The sequence below is a fragment of the Apium graveolens genome, chromosome 10 (assembly GCF_009905375.1).
Source record: "Apium graveolens cultivar Ventura chromosome 10, ASM990537v1, whole genome shotgun sequence".
In the NCBI taxonomy this organism is placed as follows: domain Eukaryota; kingdom Viridiplantae; phylum Streptophyta; class Magnoliopsida; order Apiales; family Apiaceae; genus Apium; species Apium graveolens.
The window spans coordinates 185172189-185193466 of NC_133656.1; the positions used below are offsets into that span (position 1 = coordinate 185172189).

General features: G+C 37.9%; 2 protein-coding genes across 3 annotated transcripts; one reads left to right on the plus strand and one right to left on the minus strand.

Annotated features, from left to right (window-relative positions):
• Positions 1-694: 694 nt before the first annotated feature.
• On the minus strand, positions 695-4821 carry LOC141693638 (putative glutamate carboxypeptidase LAMP1). Its single transcript, XM_074498792.1, has 12 exons — positions 3877-4821; positions 3708-3775; positions 3554-3635; positions 3358-3450; positions 3105-3257; positions 2656-2724; positions 2449-2536; positions 1751-1834; positions 1544-1632; positions 1310-1426; positions 1094-1237; positions 695-951 (listed from the first exon to the last, which is right to left on the minus strand). The coding sequence occupies exons 1-12, from the start codon at positions 4819-4821 to the stop codon at positions 769-771; spliced, it is 2115 nt and encodes a 704-aa protein (XP_074354893.1). The 3' UTR covers positions 695-768.
• Positions 2470-11156, plus strand: LOC141693639 (putative pectinesterase 53). 2 transcript variants are annotated; one of them, XM_074498794.1, is made up of 7 exons: positions 2470-2516; positions 3102-3194; positions 7907-8219; positions 8561-8750; positions 8858-9064; positions 9717-9952; positions 10808-11152. In XM_074498794.1, the coding sequence occupies exons 3-7, from the start codon at positions 7987-7989 to the stop codon at positions 10953-10955; spliced, it is 1014 nt and encodes a 337-aa protein (XP_074354895.1). In that variant the 5' UTR covers positions 2470-2516; positions 3102-3194; positions 7907-7986; the 3' UTR covers positions 10956-11152. The 2 variants fall into 2 exon arrangements, with proteins under 2 accessions (XP_074354895.1, XP_074354894.1); XM_074498793.1 differs by lacking the exons at positions 2470-2516; positions 3102-3194 and having other exon boundaries at positions 7544-8219; positions 10808-11156.
• The last annotated feature ends 10122 nt before the right edge of the window (positions 11157-21278 follow it).

Sequence of the window (21278 nt, forward strand, 5' to 3'; positions counted from 1 at the left end):
TTGAGTCTAGGGATTATGTCAATGGTCTAATGCAACCATGTCTCTATAAAAAAGATGTGCATCTTACCTTCACAACTTGTCAACTTTGAAATAATGGTAACTGATTTGGCACACTGGTGCAAATTGGTGTTAGAATAAGCTTTTGTAATGATATCATGGTTTATTGGTTCTTGGTCGGCAGCTCTACACTGGTAAAGACTTTTGGAGCTTCAGTTTCGATTCAACCTTAGTGCTGTGAAGTCAGGTGGTGGCTCGCCTTTAAACTCCATCAAGTAATACTGGTTCAAGGTACTGATTTTTTCGTTTGGAACTATACAAGAGTTGACACTAGATAGCACATGGCTGGATTTTTGCTGAATGCTAGGTGTAGTATGTATGTATTATCGTGCCTAAGTCTTATGATTTATCATGAAAATCTTTAATGAATATGTCCCTGTAAAGGTTCTTTATTCCAATGCATTTTTTTGTTAATACAAGTTGTTATCCAGAAGTAATTGAGTGGTATGTCAAAAAGTGTTTAGTACTTTGGCAGGCGAACTGTTTTTTCATTTCATGTCATATAGTTATGCATAGGTTTCTATTACCATTCTATTTTAATCTGGATCAGTTTATATGTTGACTATGTTCACCCAAGTGCACACTGCACACAACTCTGTAAATTTGAGTTTCATAGTAGCTTATGTGCCTCCTAAAAGAAAGTGAAATAGAAGCTTTTACTCGGAAATGATGAGTTCTTGGGTCTTGACTTTGCCTATATTTTACATGAAGTCATGTTAATACACCATTTAGGACTAACGATACATGTGTTACAGCTCTAGAGACTCTCCAAACTTCATGTTGTACAGAACTCCATGATTCTTTTGTATTCTCTTGCTTGGCTTTTTCAATGGCGTCACAAATTCCAGGGAAGGATACTGATCCGTAATCATCATGCTCCGATGGTGCATAAATCTGAGGTAAAAGAAAACACTTGGCTAAGTATTCATAAAGTTGTGAATAAAGACTGTGACTACATGAAGATTGACTATCTGTTCAAAATCCAAATTCGTAAACAAACATGTTTAGGTTTCTGTTGCAGGAAAGAGACGCATACCAAGTGCTTGTACCATTGTCGTCCGAGCAGTCCGTCTCTGTCTATAAAAGCTCGTTCTGCCATCATCAGTCTGTCATTTAACTGTCTCACTTGCCAAATTTTATTTCCCCGCATTGATGCCCATCCTTTGGATCCTTCCAATGCCTATAAATCAATCTTCATTTATTTCTGTGCATGTCAAACATAGCTTATATAACTTATTGACATGAGCCACACCTTTTTTTCATTATCGATCTTGGCTACTGCTATTTTCAGTTGTTCAATAGACTTGAACAAGGGAGTAAGGTTCATATTCTTATCCAAAAGCTCTATAGAAATTTCGTCTGCATTTTTCTGTACCAAGATTCTAGAATGAATTACAATGTGTTGGAAATACATTAACTGGTGTCTGTTATGTACTTAAATATATTGCGGACGATTTAATAACATTTTTTTAGAATTTAGGATTACCTGTAGCTCTAACGCATAGGACATATAATTAAAAGGTAGAAATTCCTCATCTGCAAGTGTAAGAGCTACTAAACCCCAAATGCTAGCCACTGTTTGCCAAAAATACAATTTGAAGCACATGTAATATCTCAAAAGTGTGTGTGTGTGTGTGTACTGGAATTCCTTTGGTGTAGGTTGAAGGTTATGTTTTATGGAATACACAAAAACCTGCTACATGTCTACGGAACATCGGGTCACCAAAATCTCTCATCCAGATAAAGTCATCGTACATCGAGTGGTAGACTGGGTAACCTGCAATTTATCATAGCCAACTCGTAAAATTTGAAAATAGCAAGACTCATTTACCTAAAACTCTAGAAGTGTTCTCGGTGATATATCATTCTTATTATATTCTTGAACATGTGATCATCGATGATGAATTGATGATACAACCGTTATATAGCCAAGGCAGTACCTTCTTTCCATGTCATTAAGTATTTCTTTGCTGATCAAGTCAGATTAAATTATTACTGATAAAACTTGATTTTATCATTTCATTTATTTTCCAACTGTAACATTGCTCTTGTGGTGTGATCACCATCAGGTGAATCAATTTCTATTTTGAATTTCTAACTTGGTTTGCTTTTCTTTTTTTTTGGATTTAAATCAACGCTTCCTTTCTTATTCTAGATTTTTTGTTACAATTACTGATATGTGGTTTATCTATCCTTCTTCTTATTAATATGTTACAGTGTGATGATCATTGGCTAAGCTATCAAGTAGAAATCATAAACACATCTAAGTCGCATATATCCAGTCATTATATATAAGGTGCATGATCTGTAACCTGAACAGATTTTTTGAGGGATGTAACCTGAACAGATAGAAGTGCAACAGATAGAAGTGCATGTAAGGGAATGTTGTACCTTCACCAAATGACATGTCAGCTGCTGGAATGCCTACATGCTGCAAAAATGCTGCATAGTCTGAACCTGTACCTCCTAACCTTTCAATCTTCATTCATGCATTAGTTTAGTTCTAGTCTGTGTCTTATATATTATTCATATGGTATTCCTCTGGATCAGGTAAAACAACCCATTGCCTTTCCTTCTATAATTTTGTTAAATGCTCACCTTAGGATGATCTCTAGTGCCAACCCATGAGTCAAATATTGATTGTGATGAGTTATCTGGATCTTGAACCTTAATAAGCCAATTTGAAATCTTAGTAATTATTTGTAAGTAAAATCATTGGGAAAACAGGCATTCATATTCTTGAAATTGGGAAAAAAACGTATAAGAATGGTTTTATATTGCTTCTCAGCGTGATATCAAATATAATTTTGTATATTTATCTGATAATTCCACCTGTGTTTGATTCTACTGCTTGTAACTACAATTTTATGTGTTTTGTTATAGTACCTGTCGAAAATTGGAATGACTTGAAAACTGGTCTCATAGACATGTCGTGTTTATATTTCTTCTTAACAAATATAAATAATTTTTGTATTATTATCTGATAGTTCCACCTTTATTGAAACTACTGCTTGTAACTACATTTTTTTGTTCTTTTATTATAGTACCTGTCGAGTAGCTTGCATCAACAATTGATCCAGTTGTGGAGTTGCTGCGGCATGAAATCCTGCTCCACCAACAGCAACGTCAACATTCAAGTAAGCTACAACCCTTGAGGATAGCATTTCTCTGTTCTCTTCAACCCATTCTGTTGATCCTATCTGAAAATTGCCAATAATTACATTTAGTTAAATTCACTGTGCACTGTCTTTGTGCATGTGTAGTGTGTGCTTCCTGAAATAAAGAGGGATCGAAAGAGACCAGGCCATACTCCTCTGCATCCCAATTACAAAAGATAATTGTTCGTCTTGGTTTCCATCCTTTTTTCTGCAACTTCCCTAGCCTATCGGCAACCTAAGTAATGCAAGTTATTAGGTGCAGGGAATTTTAGTACTTTTACATGGATAACTTGGTTTGACCATACATTACAATAGAGATTGCATGAATTTTACGTGACCTCGAGTAAAGCTGCTGTGCCACTGTTGGGATCAGCAGCTCCAAAAGTCCATGCATCCCGATGATTACCCAGAATTACAAACCTGCAAACAGTTTCAGCTTAATATAGCTGAAATTTGTAAAACAAGCCTATTGGTTTGATAACGGATTCATACCGATCAGGTTCCTCTGCCCCTTCAATTATACCTATAACATTTTCGATTGTATTAATGATTTGTGATCCCTGCAAAACAACAAACAGATACATTGCAAAAATTCATATTTGACTAAACATTTCCTGTATTTTGCAAAGCCACAAACATAGATAGTTTTCTGGTCACTCACAGTGTAACTGAGATTTAAAATTCCTGGGCCTGGTCCAATGCTGTAAACTGGACCATCTTTGCAACCCTGCCACTCTTCTTCTGCTACTTCTCCACCGATGGACTTTATTATTGCCTCACCATCTACTGCCGATACCGGAAGTGAAGGAATTAATGGGATGTCTCCACTTTTGTCCACCTCATCATCAGAAATTCTTTCACATCCTCCGGTACTCGGCCACCCTGGCGTGGTTGGATCGCCACATCCCTTATACAGTGTTCCTACCTGGACTCCACTTGGTGGCATCCACTTATCATTAGGAAATCCTTTTGCATCACCTCCACCACCATAGTCTTTTTTATCCGTAAACAACACAGCTGCAGTAGCACCAGCTTGGTATGCATTTGCCACTATGTCCCCTCTATATATCCGACCCATCCTAGCTAATACAACAGTACCTGACACATTGACTCCTCTTGTTTTCAAAGTCATAAAATCTTCCACACGTCCATAGTTAGCATAGACAACTGGTCCGACCACAGTACCTGATTTAGCATATGCATAGAACGTAGGTAGGACTTCATCTGCTACGTCGATGTAGGGATCACCCTCATAAGTCTCCTGGCGAAGATCGAATGTAGTAGTTGTGTCTGATGGTGGATGAGTTAGTACCAGCGACCTTGAGACAGGATAAGTCAATGATACTCCATATGATGTAATATGTGATTGGATATTATAAGAAGATAGAGTAGACAGGACATAGCGCGCGACCTTAGCGTTGGCTTCAGTGCCTGCAACATGGGGTCTTCGAGTGAGTGAATAGAGGTGTTGGGAGATTGAGACATTGTCTGAAAAGGAACTTGATATATATAATGAGTGATAGATAGACTTCTGTGGGGATGAAATGAAGAAACATGCTAAGGAGCTGGCTATGGCAATCAAGGTAGCGACGGTTGATTTATACATCGAGGTTGGTCAAGAAATACTGGGAGTCTGTCGAAACCTTCTTTTAGTAGCAATTTTGTGGAATTTTGATAAATTTGTAAGAGATGACAGTACTTGAATTATTAGCAATGAGATCATGAAGTATGTGCTTGATGATTCCAAAATAGCAGTGATAATATTTACGTTTGGAATTTGGGTTTCTCCCAATTAAATTAGTATGGTTGAGGCATCTGTGTCAGCAGTCACCCTAATATCTCTAATTTTAATTTGTTTTTGCTTTTGGTGGATCAGTAAAGTGATTGGATTTTTCTGCCTTTGATTCCCTATCCTGGTTGGCAATTTTGGACTGCATAGCATCACAAAGTAGATATACTAAAATTATTGTGTAAGATGTGTATATTAAATGTGAGATATCATTCTTATAATATGATCTTTACAATTATCCTCTTAAACACCAGGAATAGCATGCGTATTATGATGCAGGGCTATGTTTGAAATTGAATAAATTAAAATTGGGAATAGTCACATTCTTGATTATCTTTAGGTGGGGGCAACTAATGTTATGATGTAAAGTTTTGTTTGTTGAGCGTTTCTTTCATTTCAATATCACAAGGTGGGTTAAAGTTTAAAAACAGGTTTATTGATTAATTATTTGGTACTTGTCCATTTCCTGGGTATATATATATAATTCGGCCTAAATTTTATTTAAGATTTCATAGTGTTGAATATTAAACTATTTATGTTGATTTCACATTACAGGGGTCTTGTAGGTCTTGTAAAAAAGCGGGGATTGGACTTAGTCGGTGAAGGTATCGTACATGAATTAATCGGATAATCTAGGATTATCGGGTCATTAATTGGGACTAATTTAATATTATTTTTATTTATAAATAACAATACATGTATTTATTTTACTATTTCAATTATACATATATAATTTTCATAAATATTTATACAAATAAATTTAAAATATGGAATATTCTTAAAGTAAATATAATTCTTAAAATCTATAATATGAATTGAGGTCACTTTGAGATAAAAATTAAGAAAAATTATTATTTAACCATTTAAATTAGTAAATATGTATACGGAATTATTATTTTTATCAATTTTTTTACAAATTTATAATTTTTAATTTTTCTAAATATTTTTACAAATTTTTACCAAGGATAGCCGGTTTTTGGCCGATTAACCCGATTTTTGATAGATTAATCCGATTTTTCCGATTTTTGACTGATTAATCCGATTTTTCCCGATTTTCATAAAAACGATTTTTGACCCGATTAATCAGTTCAATTTTCTACCGAACAGCTCTTAATCCCGAATACTCCCAATTAATTGCCGACTTTTAGAACACCGGTCATATAGGCTATCAATACCAACATTACAGTTCTTCAATACTTAGGAAGTAAGCACATCATCAAATTAATAAAATTATATGGAGTTTGCGAGCGTGTAGATCTGCTTTTATGTAGAGAAGTTTTAGAGGATCTCGACAGAAATAGTTTACACACATTATCAGATTAATAAAATTACATGGAGTTTGTGAGTGTGGGGATCTGCCCATTATGTAGAGAAGTTTTAGAGTGTCTGGACGGAAATAATTTACTTTAGCATAAGCGCTGGGGTTGTATGGATTGATCGATGCTCAACAAAAAGATCAACTTGAACTTAAGAGTCCCTTTTTACAACTTGACTTGGATTTGTTTACAGAGGATCGTTCGTTTTAATAAGGCAATGTTCAAGTTCTGTGAAACAGATTCGAACCAATCGAACTAGTTTATGAGGCACTTAAAAGTACAATATTGGTGAAATGGTGAATATCTCAATATCCACTTTCATATTAAAAGGATGGCAATAGCTTAATAAGATAGGTCAATTGTTTTTGATTTTTTTTGTAGGATTTACTTGTATTGTCTGTGTTTATAAAAATTCAAAACATTAACTTAAACCAATGAGATGTCAGAGGTAACTAAATATACTTTAAGGTCGGTATGCGAAATAGATAAATGAGATCATCAATTTTTGTCTAATAAAAAAAAGGGTATGTACAACCTTATCTGTAAAGTCATCATTTTCAACGTCCTTGTCTTGTTTTCAGGCTTTAATATTCTTCTTTGTTCATAACATCCAGCACTCCTTACTTTTTTTCCTTTCTTGAAATTTAACCTACATAATCCTCCAAGACTTGTTTGCTTTTAATGTAATAATAAGAACAAGTTTTATGAGGTGAAAATTCTAAAGCAGAGCCCTCAGTAGGTTGTAATTTGTAAGTTGTAATAAAATGATTTTTGATGCTTGCCCAAAAAGAAAATATCGACCTGGGTCACTGAAATCATGCCACGCTGATTCTTTGCTGAAAGTGAAATATTCCGGAAGGAACTGAAAAGCTAAATTTATTAACAAAACCATCATTGTCTATGTGGAATACTATATTATCTTCATTGTTTAGAGAAGCACTCACGGCCATCAACAACATATTCACTTTGTCTACAAACTTTGTTCTGCATTCAACATTTTTCCTGTTTGTCGGATTTTGTCTGATACCTTAAGATTTCTGGAGAGTTGATCATCTAACATGACATTTTCATTAGATATTTTTATCAGGTTATCGGATTTTATCTTACACCTTAAAATTTCAGGAGAGTTGATTATATTTCCGGTGGATATTTTTGATGAGGTTGTTACCTAATTGAATGTTAAGTAATAAATACTAGTTTGGAACACACATTCTCTTGTAACAAAAAAAAAGTGCATTCTTTTGGAGGGTGGCTGGGTGTAAGTCTATGTGGCCTACATTTCTTGCCTGTGAATATCTCCTCTCTCTAATGGGATGGCCCAGAAAAAAGAACCACCCGTGAACTATTTTTTCTCTCTATTGCATTTTCTTTATTTCAGCACCACTTTCCACCCAGCACTACAAATAATATGTACATGTTTATTTTCATATCATTCCAATTTCTATTCACTTTCAGCGAGTGTAGACCATAGAATTTCTGTTCTGTGTGTTCTGCTCTCTCTTACTCTTGTTTTGTGACACTAATTTACATGTCTAGTTTAGTACACATTTCATGTACTGTCATTCTTGTTTTTCTTCTACTACTAGTTGATGTAAGCCACACAGAATGCCACACCAAGGGTCTCAGGACCAAGAGAATCTCCAGGGGGGAGCAAGTAGCTGTAAATATGACACAAACTCAATACTCAGAACAACAATTCTTGAAGTGGATCAAGTTTGTTGGCACTCTTAAGCATTCAGTTTTTTCCACAGCCAACAATAAGCTCTTCCCTTCTTACACCCTTACTGTTGATCGAAATCCAGCCACCGGAGATTTCACATCGATTCAAGAGGCCATTGATTCTCTTCCTTTTATTAATCTCGTGAGAGTTGTGATCAAGGTTCATGCAGGAGTTTACACGTAAGTTTTAACAAATGCATAAATCACTTGCATTATTTGTACTTGTGTATTTGTGTTTGTGTTTGTATATTTTGAGCCATCATAGATATTTTGAAAATAGTCAGTTCTCAAGTTTTGATCTTCATGGAGTAGTTTCTGTTTAGAGGTCAATGTCGCAGAGAAAACTTGTTTGTTATTTTGTTTCTGTTTGCATTGTCGTATTGTTTTCTGCTAATGCTATTAGTTGCAGAATTGTTTTTTAATTGTCTTTTTGCTCATATTATTATTTTAAATCAGTGTTTTTAGTTTTTGAAAATGCATGTGAACTGAGGTAGACTAAGATTTACATGTGATATTTTCAGGGAGAAGGTTAATATTCCTCCTCTAAAATCATTTATAACTATACAAGGAGCAGGTGCAGATAAAACAATAGTGCAATGGGGAGATACGGCTAAAACACTTGGTCCTAGAGGGCAGCCTCTAGGGACATTTGCATCTGCTAGTTTTGCTGTCAATTCCCCTTATTTTATTGCCAAGAACATCACATTCAAAGTATGTTTCTTGGACCTCCCTTGATCAGAACCTTTTACGAAAAATCAATCATCTATTTTGATTGAGTCTCTGCATTTTCCTTTTGTTTTAATGTACTTTTAATGCAGAACACAACTCCAGTGCCTGCCCAAGGATCTACGGGAGTGCAAGCAGTAGCATTTAGAATATCAGCAGATACCGGAGCATTTGTGGGCTGTAAATTCTTGGGGGCGCAGGACACATTGTATGATCATTTGGGGAGGCATTATTACAAAGACTGCTACATTGAAGGCTCCGTCGACTTCATCTTCGGCAATGGTCTTTCTCTGTTCGAGGTTAGAATTTGTCATCATTACTTAGACGAAAATCATACGTTGTTTTTTTAAAGAGACCCCTTCTCTACTTTCTCACACATGTCTCTATTGAGACTTGAACTCCGATCTCCCACTAGAGGGAGAGGATGTGATGCCAGAGCACTAACCCTTTGGTTATTGTGATTAATTTGACTTCTACTTGAATTATTGATGGACCAAAACAATGTCCTAAATTTTCACCTTATTTAGTTGTTAGCAGTTGAAATGCTGCGCAAAAGTTCCATTGCATAAAGCTGAACTCTTAGCTCAAGCGGCGGGGATTAGTGCAATGTGCCAATCTGTAGACCTTCAGTTAGTGAGTCCTTGCATTTTGGCAGTCCATTATAAGTGGACCTACCATCTATATAACTTGACTTATAAATAACTGGTCCTGTTTTTGCCACTTTTCTATTAGTTATCACCATTCCTTTAATTCACCTTGTGTTCAAGCTGAAGAAAAAATTGTTAACCTAATGGCATAATGACAACACACATTTATATACTGTCAAACAATGGAAGACAATATATAGACTATAGTTGTACACACAACATTAACACTAAAGATGAGAAATTTGCATTTGTTGTGAATTCTGTACAGATGATAAGGTGAATATGATAGATCATGTGTGTGTAGGGATGTCATGTGCACGCGGTAGCACCAAAATTGGGGGCACTAACAGCGCAAGGTCGAGGGAGCCTATTGGAAGACACAGGCTTCTCATTTCTAAAATGTAAGGTGACCGGCTCTGGAGCATTGTACCTAGGGAGAGCTTGGGGACCTTTCTCTAGAGTTGTTTTCGCGTACACTTATATGGACAACATTATCATTCCTAAAGGCTGGTACAATTGGGGTGATCCTAGCCGTGAGATGTATGTATATGCACCTCATATCTTTCTCTCCTTTTCGCTGTTTTTTCATCTACTATTTTTATTTTTATAATTTAGGTATCTTTCAGAGCATTAATTTTAAGTACACGGACATGAGGAATCAGGGTGATCCGGTGAAGATGTAAATTGAACTCTTGACCTCATCGAGCACTATGAAATTTGGCACTGCTGTTTCTGATGTTCGTTTAACACTTACGTTACTTGCACTTACACGAGTGTTTACTTATACCCTTACAAGTTTCCCCATCGTGTAATTTATTGTCGATAAAGTCTAAAAACAAGAGCCTTATTTATCGAGTCATAATCATTGCTTCTTTATTCTTGGTACATATATCGCCCACCACCAATGCACGCACACTCCTGCACTGATTAGCCTATATGTTAACCAACCCACTCAATAGTGTATGGTAGGAAACTCAGAAAGCTTGACAATAAAAAAGGGGTTACCTTTTTAGAGTAGGCAGGAATGTGCCTTCATTACTTATTGTATACTTAAGCCTGCTTCTGGGCTATTACACTATGTGACCTTTTTGCCGAGTTTGCATATTATATACAAACCAAACTCTATCATTACTGCAATAACAAATGTAGCTACTATCCATCTTTAATCATTCATTTGTCATGGGTTATGTCTCTTTGATTTATTGTTTATTAATCAGAAATGTTATGATTATGTGTTTTTTAATAGGTAAAAAACAAACTATGTGGATGTCTATTCTTTTTGGAGATTACAGCTTATTAATATACATTATTATCTGCACCAATTCAGAGTTACTTTTGGGTTGAAAAAAGATAATAAAGATTAATAGTCAATGTGTATGATTTGGAAAATTGCAGGACAGTGTATTATGGGCAATACAAGTGCAGTGGAGCAGGGGCAAATTTTGCAGGAAGAGTGTCATGGTCCAGAGAACTCAGTGATGAGGAAGCTAAGCCTTTTATTTCACTTAGCTTCATTGATGGCTCTGAATGGATCAGAATCTAATTATAAGTTATAACCATCAGTAGTATATGATTATGCTCTTTTGATGTAATTATTACAAATTCTGGTGATTAAAAAGAAGTCTAATAATTAACAACATATGATATAGCTGACCAACACAAGTATTCCGCTTATAGGCAACATTATGTTCATGCTTATTGGTAAAAAGCCAAAGATTGATATGTTGTTGTTAGCTCAGGTTTTCGCATAAATTATTAAGGAAGGTCCTTGCGTAAGTTGAAGAAATGCAATGAAGGTGTTTATGTCCAGAAGGCCGCCATGATTTACATAGAAAAAACTCGAAAATGATAACATGTTAGTTTAAAACATAGAACTAGCATAAATTGTTTTTAATCAGACTACTAACACACCACAGTACACACAACACTATATTTTTACATAAAGACATCCTAGAAGTTATAACTGCTAATTCAAAAAATATAAACTAATCTTGCATAACAGATCTACAGTTACAAGTTAACTGCGGCAGACCTTATCTTTATTTTAGAAACACTAAACTGAACCCGCCTAATAAACACACTTAATAAAAATAACTAAGGCAGCAGTTAAGGCATATTTTAACACTACTCCTTGCCGTTGATGCTGCAAACTCCCAACTTATGCCTCATGTATTCAAATTTCTCCTTTGGCAGGGCTTTGGTAAAAATGCCAGATAGCTGATTCTCAGTCTTGCAATGAACTAATACTATCTCTCTTTCATTCTGAAATTCTCTGAGTACATAGTATTTTATCTTGAAATGCTTAGTCCTGCCATGAAATACTGGCTTTGTGGAGATTGATATAGCTGCTTCGTTATCAACAAATATATGTGTTGCTTCATGCTGCTCAAACTTCAAATCTTTTAGGATTTTTCTAAGTCATATAGCATGGTTCGCTGCTTCCGTTGCAGCAACTAACTCAGCCTCTGCAGTACTTTGAGCAACAATGTCTTGTTTCTTAGAACACCAATTAAACACACCTGAACCAAAACTAAAATAGAATCCACTGATACTCTTCATATCATCAACTGCACCTGCCCAATCACTATCAGCGAAACTAGAAAAATGTAGTCTCTGACCACCTATGTACTTGACGCCATAATTAACAGTTCCTTTGATATATCTTAGAACACGTTTGGCAGCTTGCATATGTTCTTCATTTGCGCAGTGCAAAAATCTGGATAAAAAATTCACAGCTTGCACGATGTCAGGTCTAGACGCCGTGAGGTACATGAGACATCCGATCATACTTCTATAGTAGTGTGCATCAACCTTTGGATAACCGTCATCTTCTTCACTAAGCTTTGCTCTTGCTTGCATAGGTGTATCAGTAGATTTGCAACCTTCCATACAAAACTTTTTTAAAATCTCCTTAGCATACTTGCCTTGACTGATGCAAATCTCATTTTTCCTTTGCACCACTTCTAATCCAAGAAAAAAAGACATCATCCCCAAGTCTGTCATTTCAAACTCTTTCTGCATTTCAGCTTTGAATTCGTTTATAAAGTCTTGATTGTTCCCTGTGACTAGCAAATCATCAACATAAATGGAAACCACCATCATAATATCACTTGATGTTTTCACATATAAGGTTGATTCACTTAGGCTTTTTACAAAGCCTAGTTTCAGGAGATAATTATTTATGCGACTGTACCAGGCCCTTGGTGCCTGTTTAAGACCATACAAAGCCTTTATTAATCTGTACACCATTTTCTCTTGACCTTGCACAAAAAATCCTTCCGACTGTTCAACATAGATTTCTTCATCTAAGTAACCATTTAAAAATGCAGACTTCACATCTAGATGGAAAACTTTCCAACCCTTTTGAGATGCAACAACAAGCAACAAACGAATCATATCAAGCCTAGCCACGGGAGAAAACGTTTCAGAGAAGTCCACACCATAAATTTGTGCATAGCCTTTCACCACAAGCCTTGCTTTATGCTTGTTTATTGATCCGTCAGCATTAAGCTTAGTCTTGAACACCCATTTTACTCCAATAATCTTCCTGTTTTGAGGTCTTTCAACGAGCTGCCACGTGTTATTTTTCTCGATCATTCTCAACTCTTCTTTCATAGCAGCTATCCACCTTTCATCATGCATTGCTTCATTAACATTTGATGGTTCAAGAAGTGCAACATTGCACGTTTCATAGATGTCAGCAAGCGGTCTCGTACCTCTAACTGGGAAATTATCAACATCATTTTCATTCAATTTAAAATCTAGAAAAAGTTGATCATTTTCACTAGCATTCCAGTCCCATTGTTCCTCCTCCATGAAAACATCTCTACTAATGATAATTTTATCAGTGTGAGGCTGATATATTCTATAGCCAGGACCACAATAGCCTATGAATATTCCAATCTCAGATTTTTTATCCAATTTATCTCTTCGAGCAGAAGGAATGTGAGAAAAACATAATATCTTTAAATCATAAAATGAAGGCTTCTTACCATACCATACCTCATATGGAGTTTGATTTTCAAGTGCATTAGTTGCAAGTATATTTAACAAGTAAACAACAGTATTTGCAGCTTCTGCCCAGAACTTTTTAGGCAGATTTTTCTCATGTAGTAAACAACGAGCCATTTCACCGATAGTTCGATTTTTTCTCTCACTAACTTCATTTTGTTGCGGAGTATAAGGTGCAGTAAGTTGATGTTCGATTCCTGCCTCCTCACAAAACGTGTTGAACCAGTTTGATGTGTACTCTGTGCCATTATCAAACCTTAACATCATCATAGTGCAACGACTTTGATTTTCAACCCATGTTTTAAATCTCCAAAACACACCAGCCACTTCAGATTTGAATCTGAGAAAATATATACAGGTCATTCTACTTTTATCATCAATAAATGCAATATAGTACCTACTTCCTCTAAGAGATGGTGTATTGAATGGCCCTCCAAGATCAGTATGCACAAGCTGGAGCTTCTCTGTGGCCCTCCAAGACTTTTTTGGAAAAGGTAACCTTGTTTGCTTGCCAAATTGACAAGTTTTACAGTTTCAGATGCTTGCATTTAGTGGATCCAAGTCTTTAACCATCATCAATTTTTTCATTTTAAGTATTGTCGAATGATGACAATGCCCCAACCTCTTATGCCAAAGATCGGTAGTCTTTAAAGAGGCTTGATACGCAACCTGCTCTTTTTCCATAAGATCAAGTTGAAAACTTTTTCTCTTCATTTTAACACAAAATATTTTAAACCCCTCTGAATCTTTAATGACACACATCTTGTCCTCAAAATAGACTTTAAAACCTTTCTCAAGTAATTGACCAACGCTCAACAGATTTTGATCAATTTCAGGCACAAACATTACATCAGTTATAATTTTAGTACCTGAGAGAGTTTCAATTGCAACAGACCCTTTACCTTTCACGGAGATATATTGTCCATTTCCAACTCGTACCTTTGAAGTTGATTTCCGATCAAGTTCTTTGAAGAGTTCAACATTATTTGTCATGTGGTTCGTACAACCACTATCCACTAACCATGTTTCATTTTGGTTGATATTTGCATAACACGATACAACAAATAACTGTACTTCATTTTCTTGATACGCAACCTCTTCTTGAGTAACAACATGAGCATCATCTGATTTCTTTTCTTTATATCTGCAAATTCTTTCAACATGACCCATTTCATTGCATTTATTACATCTTATGTCAGGCCTGCTCCAACATTTAAATGAAGGATGATTTGTTCTACCACAATGTTGATATGGAGAATATGTATTTCTTTTATTGGCCACGTTGTTTCTAAAGTTTCCCTTATTTTTGTGCCAATCTTTCTTTTCTCCACCAAAAATTTGACTTGGTTGAATCTGCAATTTTGCTTGCATTGCTCCTTCAAGAATGGCTTCCTCTCTCATCAATTTTCTCTGTTCATGAGCTTCTAATGCACTAAGAAGTTCTGGCAACAGTATTGTTGCAAGATCTTTACTTTCCTCCAATGCTGAGATTTTGGCCTCAAATCTTTCTGGCAATGTTACAAGCAATTTTTCAACCAGCCTACTATCAGACATTTCTTCACCAATGAGCCTGAGTTTCTTAACAAGTTCAAACAATTTATCAGCATACTCTTTGACCGTCTCAGATTCCTTCATTTTCTGCAACTCAAATTCCCTTTTAAGATTCAGGATTCTCATGCTTCTTGTTCGTGTATTTCCTTGAAACTCTTGTCTGAGATACTCCCAAATTTTGTAGGTTGTTTCCAGATTCATAATTCTGGTGAACAAAGATTCAGATACAGCAGAAAATAGAAAAGTTTTGGCTTTATAAACCTTCGATTGCTTCTCATTATGAATCTTGATTTGCTGAATTGTAGAATTCTCTGTTATTGGTGGAACAACTAATTCTTCTTTCACTGCTTCCCAAAGATCCCATGCCTGCAAATATGTTATCATTTTGACAGCCCATAACTGGTAGTTTTCGCCAGTGAAAACAGGGGGTGGAATGGGAGAATAAGAATATGAACTCATTGAGTGAAAATGTTAATTGAATGCACTTCACTCGATACCAACTTCACACAGATCCCTTAAGAAATAAGCTCTAATACCATATGTTAGTTTAAAACATAGAACTAGCATAAATTGCTTTTTTCATTAATCAGACTACTAACACACCACAATACACACATCACTATATTTTTACATAAAGACATCCTAAAAGTTATAACTACTCTAATAACTGCTAATTCAAAAAACATAAACTAACCTTGCATTAGGGGTGTACGCGGTTCGGATCAGATCGGTTTTGGGGTAAAAGTCGAACCAAATGCGGTTGCGGTTAACCGCGTCAGTTGCGGTTGCGAATTTGTGGTTATTGCGGATCGGTTTGCGGTTCAACCACTTATTTTAAAATAATTAATAATTTGCAAAAAATAAATTCGGAATATTAATAAATTGAAGTTTAAGTTACATAATAAATTACATTCAAAAATAAAATATAAACTAATGCTCCGTGTAGAGCAAGGATATTAAAAATATACAAAAATGTGGAGGCGAGAGAAAAGAAAAAAGAAAAGGATAAAAAAATTACATGTTGATTACATTTTTCATTTGTTTGGTTATATATCTTATAATGATTGTGAATCTTATGAACGATGTCTTAACATTAACCTAAGATTAATTAATAAATATGTATACTTACTAATTTATATGATATCAACTACATTTTTGGAAATATAATTTATTATAAATATATGTTGCGAGTTATGGTTGCGGTTGCGATTTTGTAATTTTCAAGAATTTATAACCGCATCCAAACCGCGAATGAGCGGTTTTTAAAATTTGAATCCACAACCAACCCGCATTTCGCGGTTATCCGCAAATGCGGTTCGGTTGCGAGCGGTTGAGCGGTTGGATGCGGTTGAGAGGTTTGTCTGTACAGCCCTACCTTCCATAACAGATCTGCAGTTACAAGTTAACTGCTGCAGACCTTATCTTTATTTTAGAAACACTAAACTGAACCAGCCTAATAAACACACTTAATAAAAATAACTAAGACAGCAGCTAAGGCATGATAACTCGGTTTCTTCCCAGGTCTTATCCTTTTTCTCACGTGCCGGGACCCGGCCTCCGCAGCGGTTTGGGTGCGGTTAACCTGCTAAGTAGGGGTCTCTGCAAAACAGAACCGGAGGGGGGGTTGTATCCCGCGACAAATTCGGTGTGAGAATAAGAAATGAGCTTTCTTGAAGAAGAAGAAGAAGAAGAAGAAGAAGAAGAAGAAGAAGAAGAAGAAGAAGAAGAGGGAAGAATGAGCTATTCAAAAATATGTGAGGGTGTGTGTATGTGTGTATAGCAGTCAAATATTTTTCAACCCCTAAAACCCTCTTTTTGTGGCCTTTTATAGGTCTTAAGATTTAGGGTTTTTGGGGTTTGTACCTCTTCATCCTGGCCTTTGATCATTTTTTGTTGGTGACAGGTTGGACGGTCCAGATGAGCTGTGTGGTCAGGTGTCCTTTCTCCATCAGAGTTGTCTTGGGATGATTACCCATGAATGGCTAGGATGCAATTGTTCCATTTTGGGTAACATGAGACAGTTGACTCTTTTGCCCTGTGCCACGTGGCACCGGGAACCACTTCGGCTTGGGCCTGGGGTGGCATCTCTTTTGGGCCCCTGTACTTCTATCTGGGCCTGATTATATCTGGCCCATCATTTGCCTCCCACTCCCTTATGCGGGTTTTCCCGGATGGGGGAGTAGGAAAAAATTCACTTCTTTGACTTGTCTCATGACCCCGGGGTGTTGCTGGATACAAGTCCCCGGGGTTGTGTTTGGGTAGGCCTTTTAATTCTTGACACTTGGAAAAAAATTTATCATTTTTCTTTTGACTTGTGGCCCCTAGCCCCGGGGTGTTGTTGGGTACAAGTCCCCGGGGTTGCGTTTGGGTAGGCCTTTTGGTTCTTGGAACTTGGAAAAAATTATCATTTTTCTTTTGACTTGGGGCCCCTAACCCCGGGGTGTTGTTGGGTACAAGTCCCCGGGGTTGTGTTTGGGTAGGCCTTTTGGTTCTTGGCACTTGAAATTTTTTTGTCATTTTTCCTTTGATTTGTGGCCCCTAACCCCGGGGTGTTGTTGGGTACAAGTCCCCGGGGTTGTGTTTGGGTAGGCCTTTTGGTTCTTGGCACTTAGAAAATTTTTGTCATTTTTCCTTTGATTTGTGGCCCCTAACCCCGGGATGTTGTTGAGTACAAGTCCCCGGGGTTGTGTTTGGGTAGGCCTTGGTGCAGATGTGACAGGTGGTTAATGTTTTAGCGCTTTTCCCGGAGTGTCAGGTGGCGGTTGAGCTTCTTGTACAAATATATGTGTAAGTATATGTGTATGCACGAAACGTTGCAGTTTTTCCCCCCTTTTTACCTCAAAAGTCGCGCCTGTTAAATAATTACGGTTGTGTAATCATTAACTGCAGTGGTTATTTTCTGGACGCTCAAGATTGCGCCACGTGTTCTCGATCAACGGACCGGATTGCGGGGCAGTTGAGGGTGTTAAAACTCCTCATGTGCCTATAAATACCCTCTCTTTCTCATTTCTTTTTCTTTTACGCAACTGTGAATACATCTTTCAACCATTTTTTTTCTAAGTCAAATTTGAGAGTCTCTTCGCTTTTTGAAGCCGATTTATTCTCCTGCTTTCTTGTAAGTTCTTGAAATTACCATCATACTTCTTCTTGTTTCTTCGTGATTGCTTAGTGATTAACTGTAGTTTGGTTTTTTGGAATGCATGTATACTCAAGTATTTGGATTTGTTTATCTCTGTTGTGTCGGGTTTTGACGAATCAAAATAGGTTGTTTGCTGTTTAGATTTATAGTTTTTATTTTGCGAAGAAAAAGTCGATGTTTGTAGAGAATCTGGGTTTGTGTTTTGGTATGCATATGTGTGCAAATGAGGGTTTTAATCTGTGTAAAACTGGGCTTGATTTTTACTTTCGTGACTGTTTATAACATGCGATATAGGCTTGTATATGTATGTATAGGTTTGTTTGATATGATTTGGTATATTGATTTTGAAGTTAATTGTTTCTGAGTAGCCTTTGTGTTTCTTTCTTCTCTTTTCCTTCCCGAAATGGCATAGACTCCGGGGTTATATGGTTAGGAGGGGTAGGAAGAAACAATTAACTAACCTGAAGCATAGACCCGACCGTCCCCACTTTGGATTTCCCGAATATTCTTCTAGTGACTCTTCACCGGAACTAGAAAATATGCCTCCCCGTCGCCAAACCATAGTTGAGGAGCTGCCTGCATTTCTATTAAACCCCGGGCAGACCTTGGGTAGGAGAGACGGGTCTTGGATAGACATTGACCATTACTTCGTTCGGACTCGTGAGAACAGCCCTCCCCATGATTATTACTTTAGGGACCTTACCACTGCTTATAGGCCCGGGGGCTTAGAACCTTATGATGGGGCCCGTATGGATCAACTTTTTTATAATGTCCCCGAGACGAGATATGTTCCTGCTCCCCGTCATCCTGACCTCTCCGAGTACACCTTTGAGCAGGTAGATGATGTGGTGAAGGCCGTATTTCACTTCGGGGATGATATGGAGTGGAGGTGGCCCGAGCCTCACGAGAGAGTTTATCACCGTCCTGCTGGTGGTTGGGTAGGGATTCCCTTAGAGCATCTTCGTAGCATGAGACCCAATCTCCATCAGTTTGCCAAGTCCCTGTGCCGTGACGTCTACGGGAACCCTTCACCCATCTAGCTCCGAACACTATTAAGTGGGTTTCCTGGTTCCTGGCCTGTTGCCATGTGAAGAAGTACCTTCCGGCGTTTAAGCTTTTTCACTATCTTTTTAAAATCAAAAAGTCCACCTTGCCTTCTCTTTTTGAGTTTACCTTCAATATAGATGCTTGTGGGCTCCCTTCTGATGCCAAAAAGGCTTCAGTCTTTATGTTAAACTCGCTCCGGGGCTGGCACCAGGAGTTCATCTTCGTCCGGGGGTGGGACCTGGAGTTTATGCCTTTGTACAAAACTACTTTGAAAAATAGCAGGTTCCCATCCGAGAGGCTCAGTGGAGATGCCTTGACGAAGATGTACGACTTTGTGGTTGCTCTTGGTGCCCAGTGGACCCGGGACACCTTTTTAGATAATCAAACATTGTATAATGTTGGCTGTAAGTGTTTTGCCTTAGTAGCTTTTTCCTTGTGTTTTTCCTGTTTTATATCTTTGCCCTGTTCATTTTAATGATTGTTGTTCCTTATGCAGGTCTTCCCCTCCTGAACCCCTTCCATTACGCTATGTCACAGCAATTTAAGAATTTGGCTGGGAGGTTCAAGAAGATTGGTGGCGCCGTGCAGTTGGACTCGGGGAAGAGGGTAGCTGGTGCAGGTAGCGGTTCGCAGACCCGGGATGCTGGTTCTTCGGGTAACAGTGTGAGGCAGAGTACTCCCGTGATTACCCCTATCTGCTGTCCCGGAGCCTGAGGAGATTGAGGTGGTTAAGCTGGAGGAGGTGAAGGTCGGATCTCTGAATCAGCGGAAGAGGAAGGCTGTGACGGAGGCTGCTGGTGGGTCCGGAACCCCACAGCGTAGGAGGGTTTCGGGATCAGGTCCTTCAGAAGAAGAGAGCCAAAAGTTGGTGGAGGAGGATGCGCTGAAGAACCTCCTTGCTCGGATGACCCTGGATGATCGCCGGAATGAAATGTTTGATAACTATGCTACCCCGGCTGACTTTGACTGCTACGCCACGGAGGATCTGGATACCTTCCTCGATCATCTCGTCTGGCATGTTTCGGAGGTAAGGTCGTTCCCTTAACATTTTTTTTTCTATCCTTGTGTTAGTACTTAGCCGTTTTGTTTTCAGGCCAATGCTCGGATCAGCGGCTGCTTCACCATTCTCCACAACTTCCGCATAAGGGAGACCAAGACCAAGGCTACGCTGAAAGAGCTAAGTAAGGAGAAGGAGAACTTCACCAAGTATCGGGAGGTGAAGGAGAAAGAATCCCGGGAGCATAAACAAGCCGTGGCTGAGGCGGTAAAGTCTCGGGAGGCTGCGGAGCAGTTGGTGGGATCCCTCCGGGCGGAGGTGGAGAACCTGAAGAAGGAGCTTGCTGCTAGGCCCCCGACAGAGGAGGTTCTGGAGTCTTTCCGGGGTACTCCTGCTTACTACGAGGAGCTTAACAACAAGATCTTTGAGAAGTTCAATATCTGCTGGGACGTTGCTTCTGCCTATCTTGCTGAGAATTCGGGCGGCGACATGGACGGATTCATAGAGCTATATCTTGCTGAAGAGCTCCGCCGTGAGGAAGCCCGAGCAGCTGAGGCAGGCACTTCCGAGACTCAGCCGCCTCCGCCTCCCGAAGATGGCCGCGAGAAGACCCTTCCTCCTCCCGAAGATTGAAGAATGAAGACCCAGGCTTAGTGCCTTGTAATTTTATTTTCGTAATTTGCTTTCGACTTGGCCCTTGTGGCTTTTAGATTTCCCTTAACTTGTTTTCATAAGACTTTATTTGGATTTGCTCCGGGGCTTGGTTTGCCTCAGGAACGTATGTAAATATATTTCCCATTCGTATTTGGTTTTGTTTCCTTTTCTCAAAATCTTTCTAAGTACACGTGGTTCGCGTTGTAGTCCCCAGAAGAGGGTTTAGTTTGAAATTTTAACTGAATAAAATTTTCTAAGCATACATAGGTTGTGTAATGGTCCCCGGGGAGGGTTTAAAATTTTGATTGAATAAAATTTTCTAAGTACACATGGGTTGTGTGTAATGGTCCCCGAGAAGGGGTTTTGTTTAAAATTTTAACTGAGTAAAATTTTCTAAGTACACATGGGTTGTGTAATGGTCCCCGGGAAGGGGTTTAAAATTTTAATTGAATAAAATTTTCTAAGTA

Bases quoted from the DNA above. Each gene is read 5' to 3' on its own strand.
- LOC141693638 (XM_074498792.1), bottom strand. From the start codon at position 4,821: ATGTATAAATCAACCGTCGCTACCTTGATTGCCATAGCCAGCTCCTTA. The intron at 3,776-3,876 runs GTGAGTGACCAG...GTTGTTTTGCAG, and splicing joins TTTTAAATCTCAGTTACACT to GGATCACAAATCATTAATAC. The intron at 2,725-3,104 runs GTACTATAATAA...TGGCTTATTAAG, and splicing joins TGATGCAAGCTACTCGACAG to GTTCAAGATCCAGATAACTC.
- LOC141693639 (XM_074498793.1), top strand. From the start codon at position 7,849: ATGTCTAGTTTAGTACACATTTCATGTACTGTCATTCTTGTTTTTCTT. The intron at 8,220-8,560 runs GTAAGTTTTAAC...TGATATTTTCAG, and splicing joins GTTCATGCAGGAGTTTACAC to GGAGAAGGTTAATATTCCTC. The intron at 8,751-8,857 runs GTATGTTTCTTG...CTTTTAATGCAG, and splicing joins CCAAGAACATCACATTCAAA to AACACAACTCCAGTGCCTGC.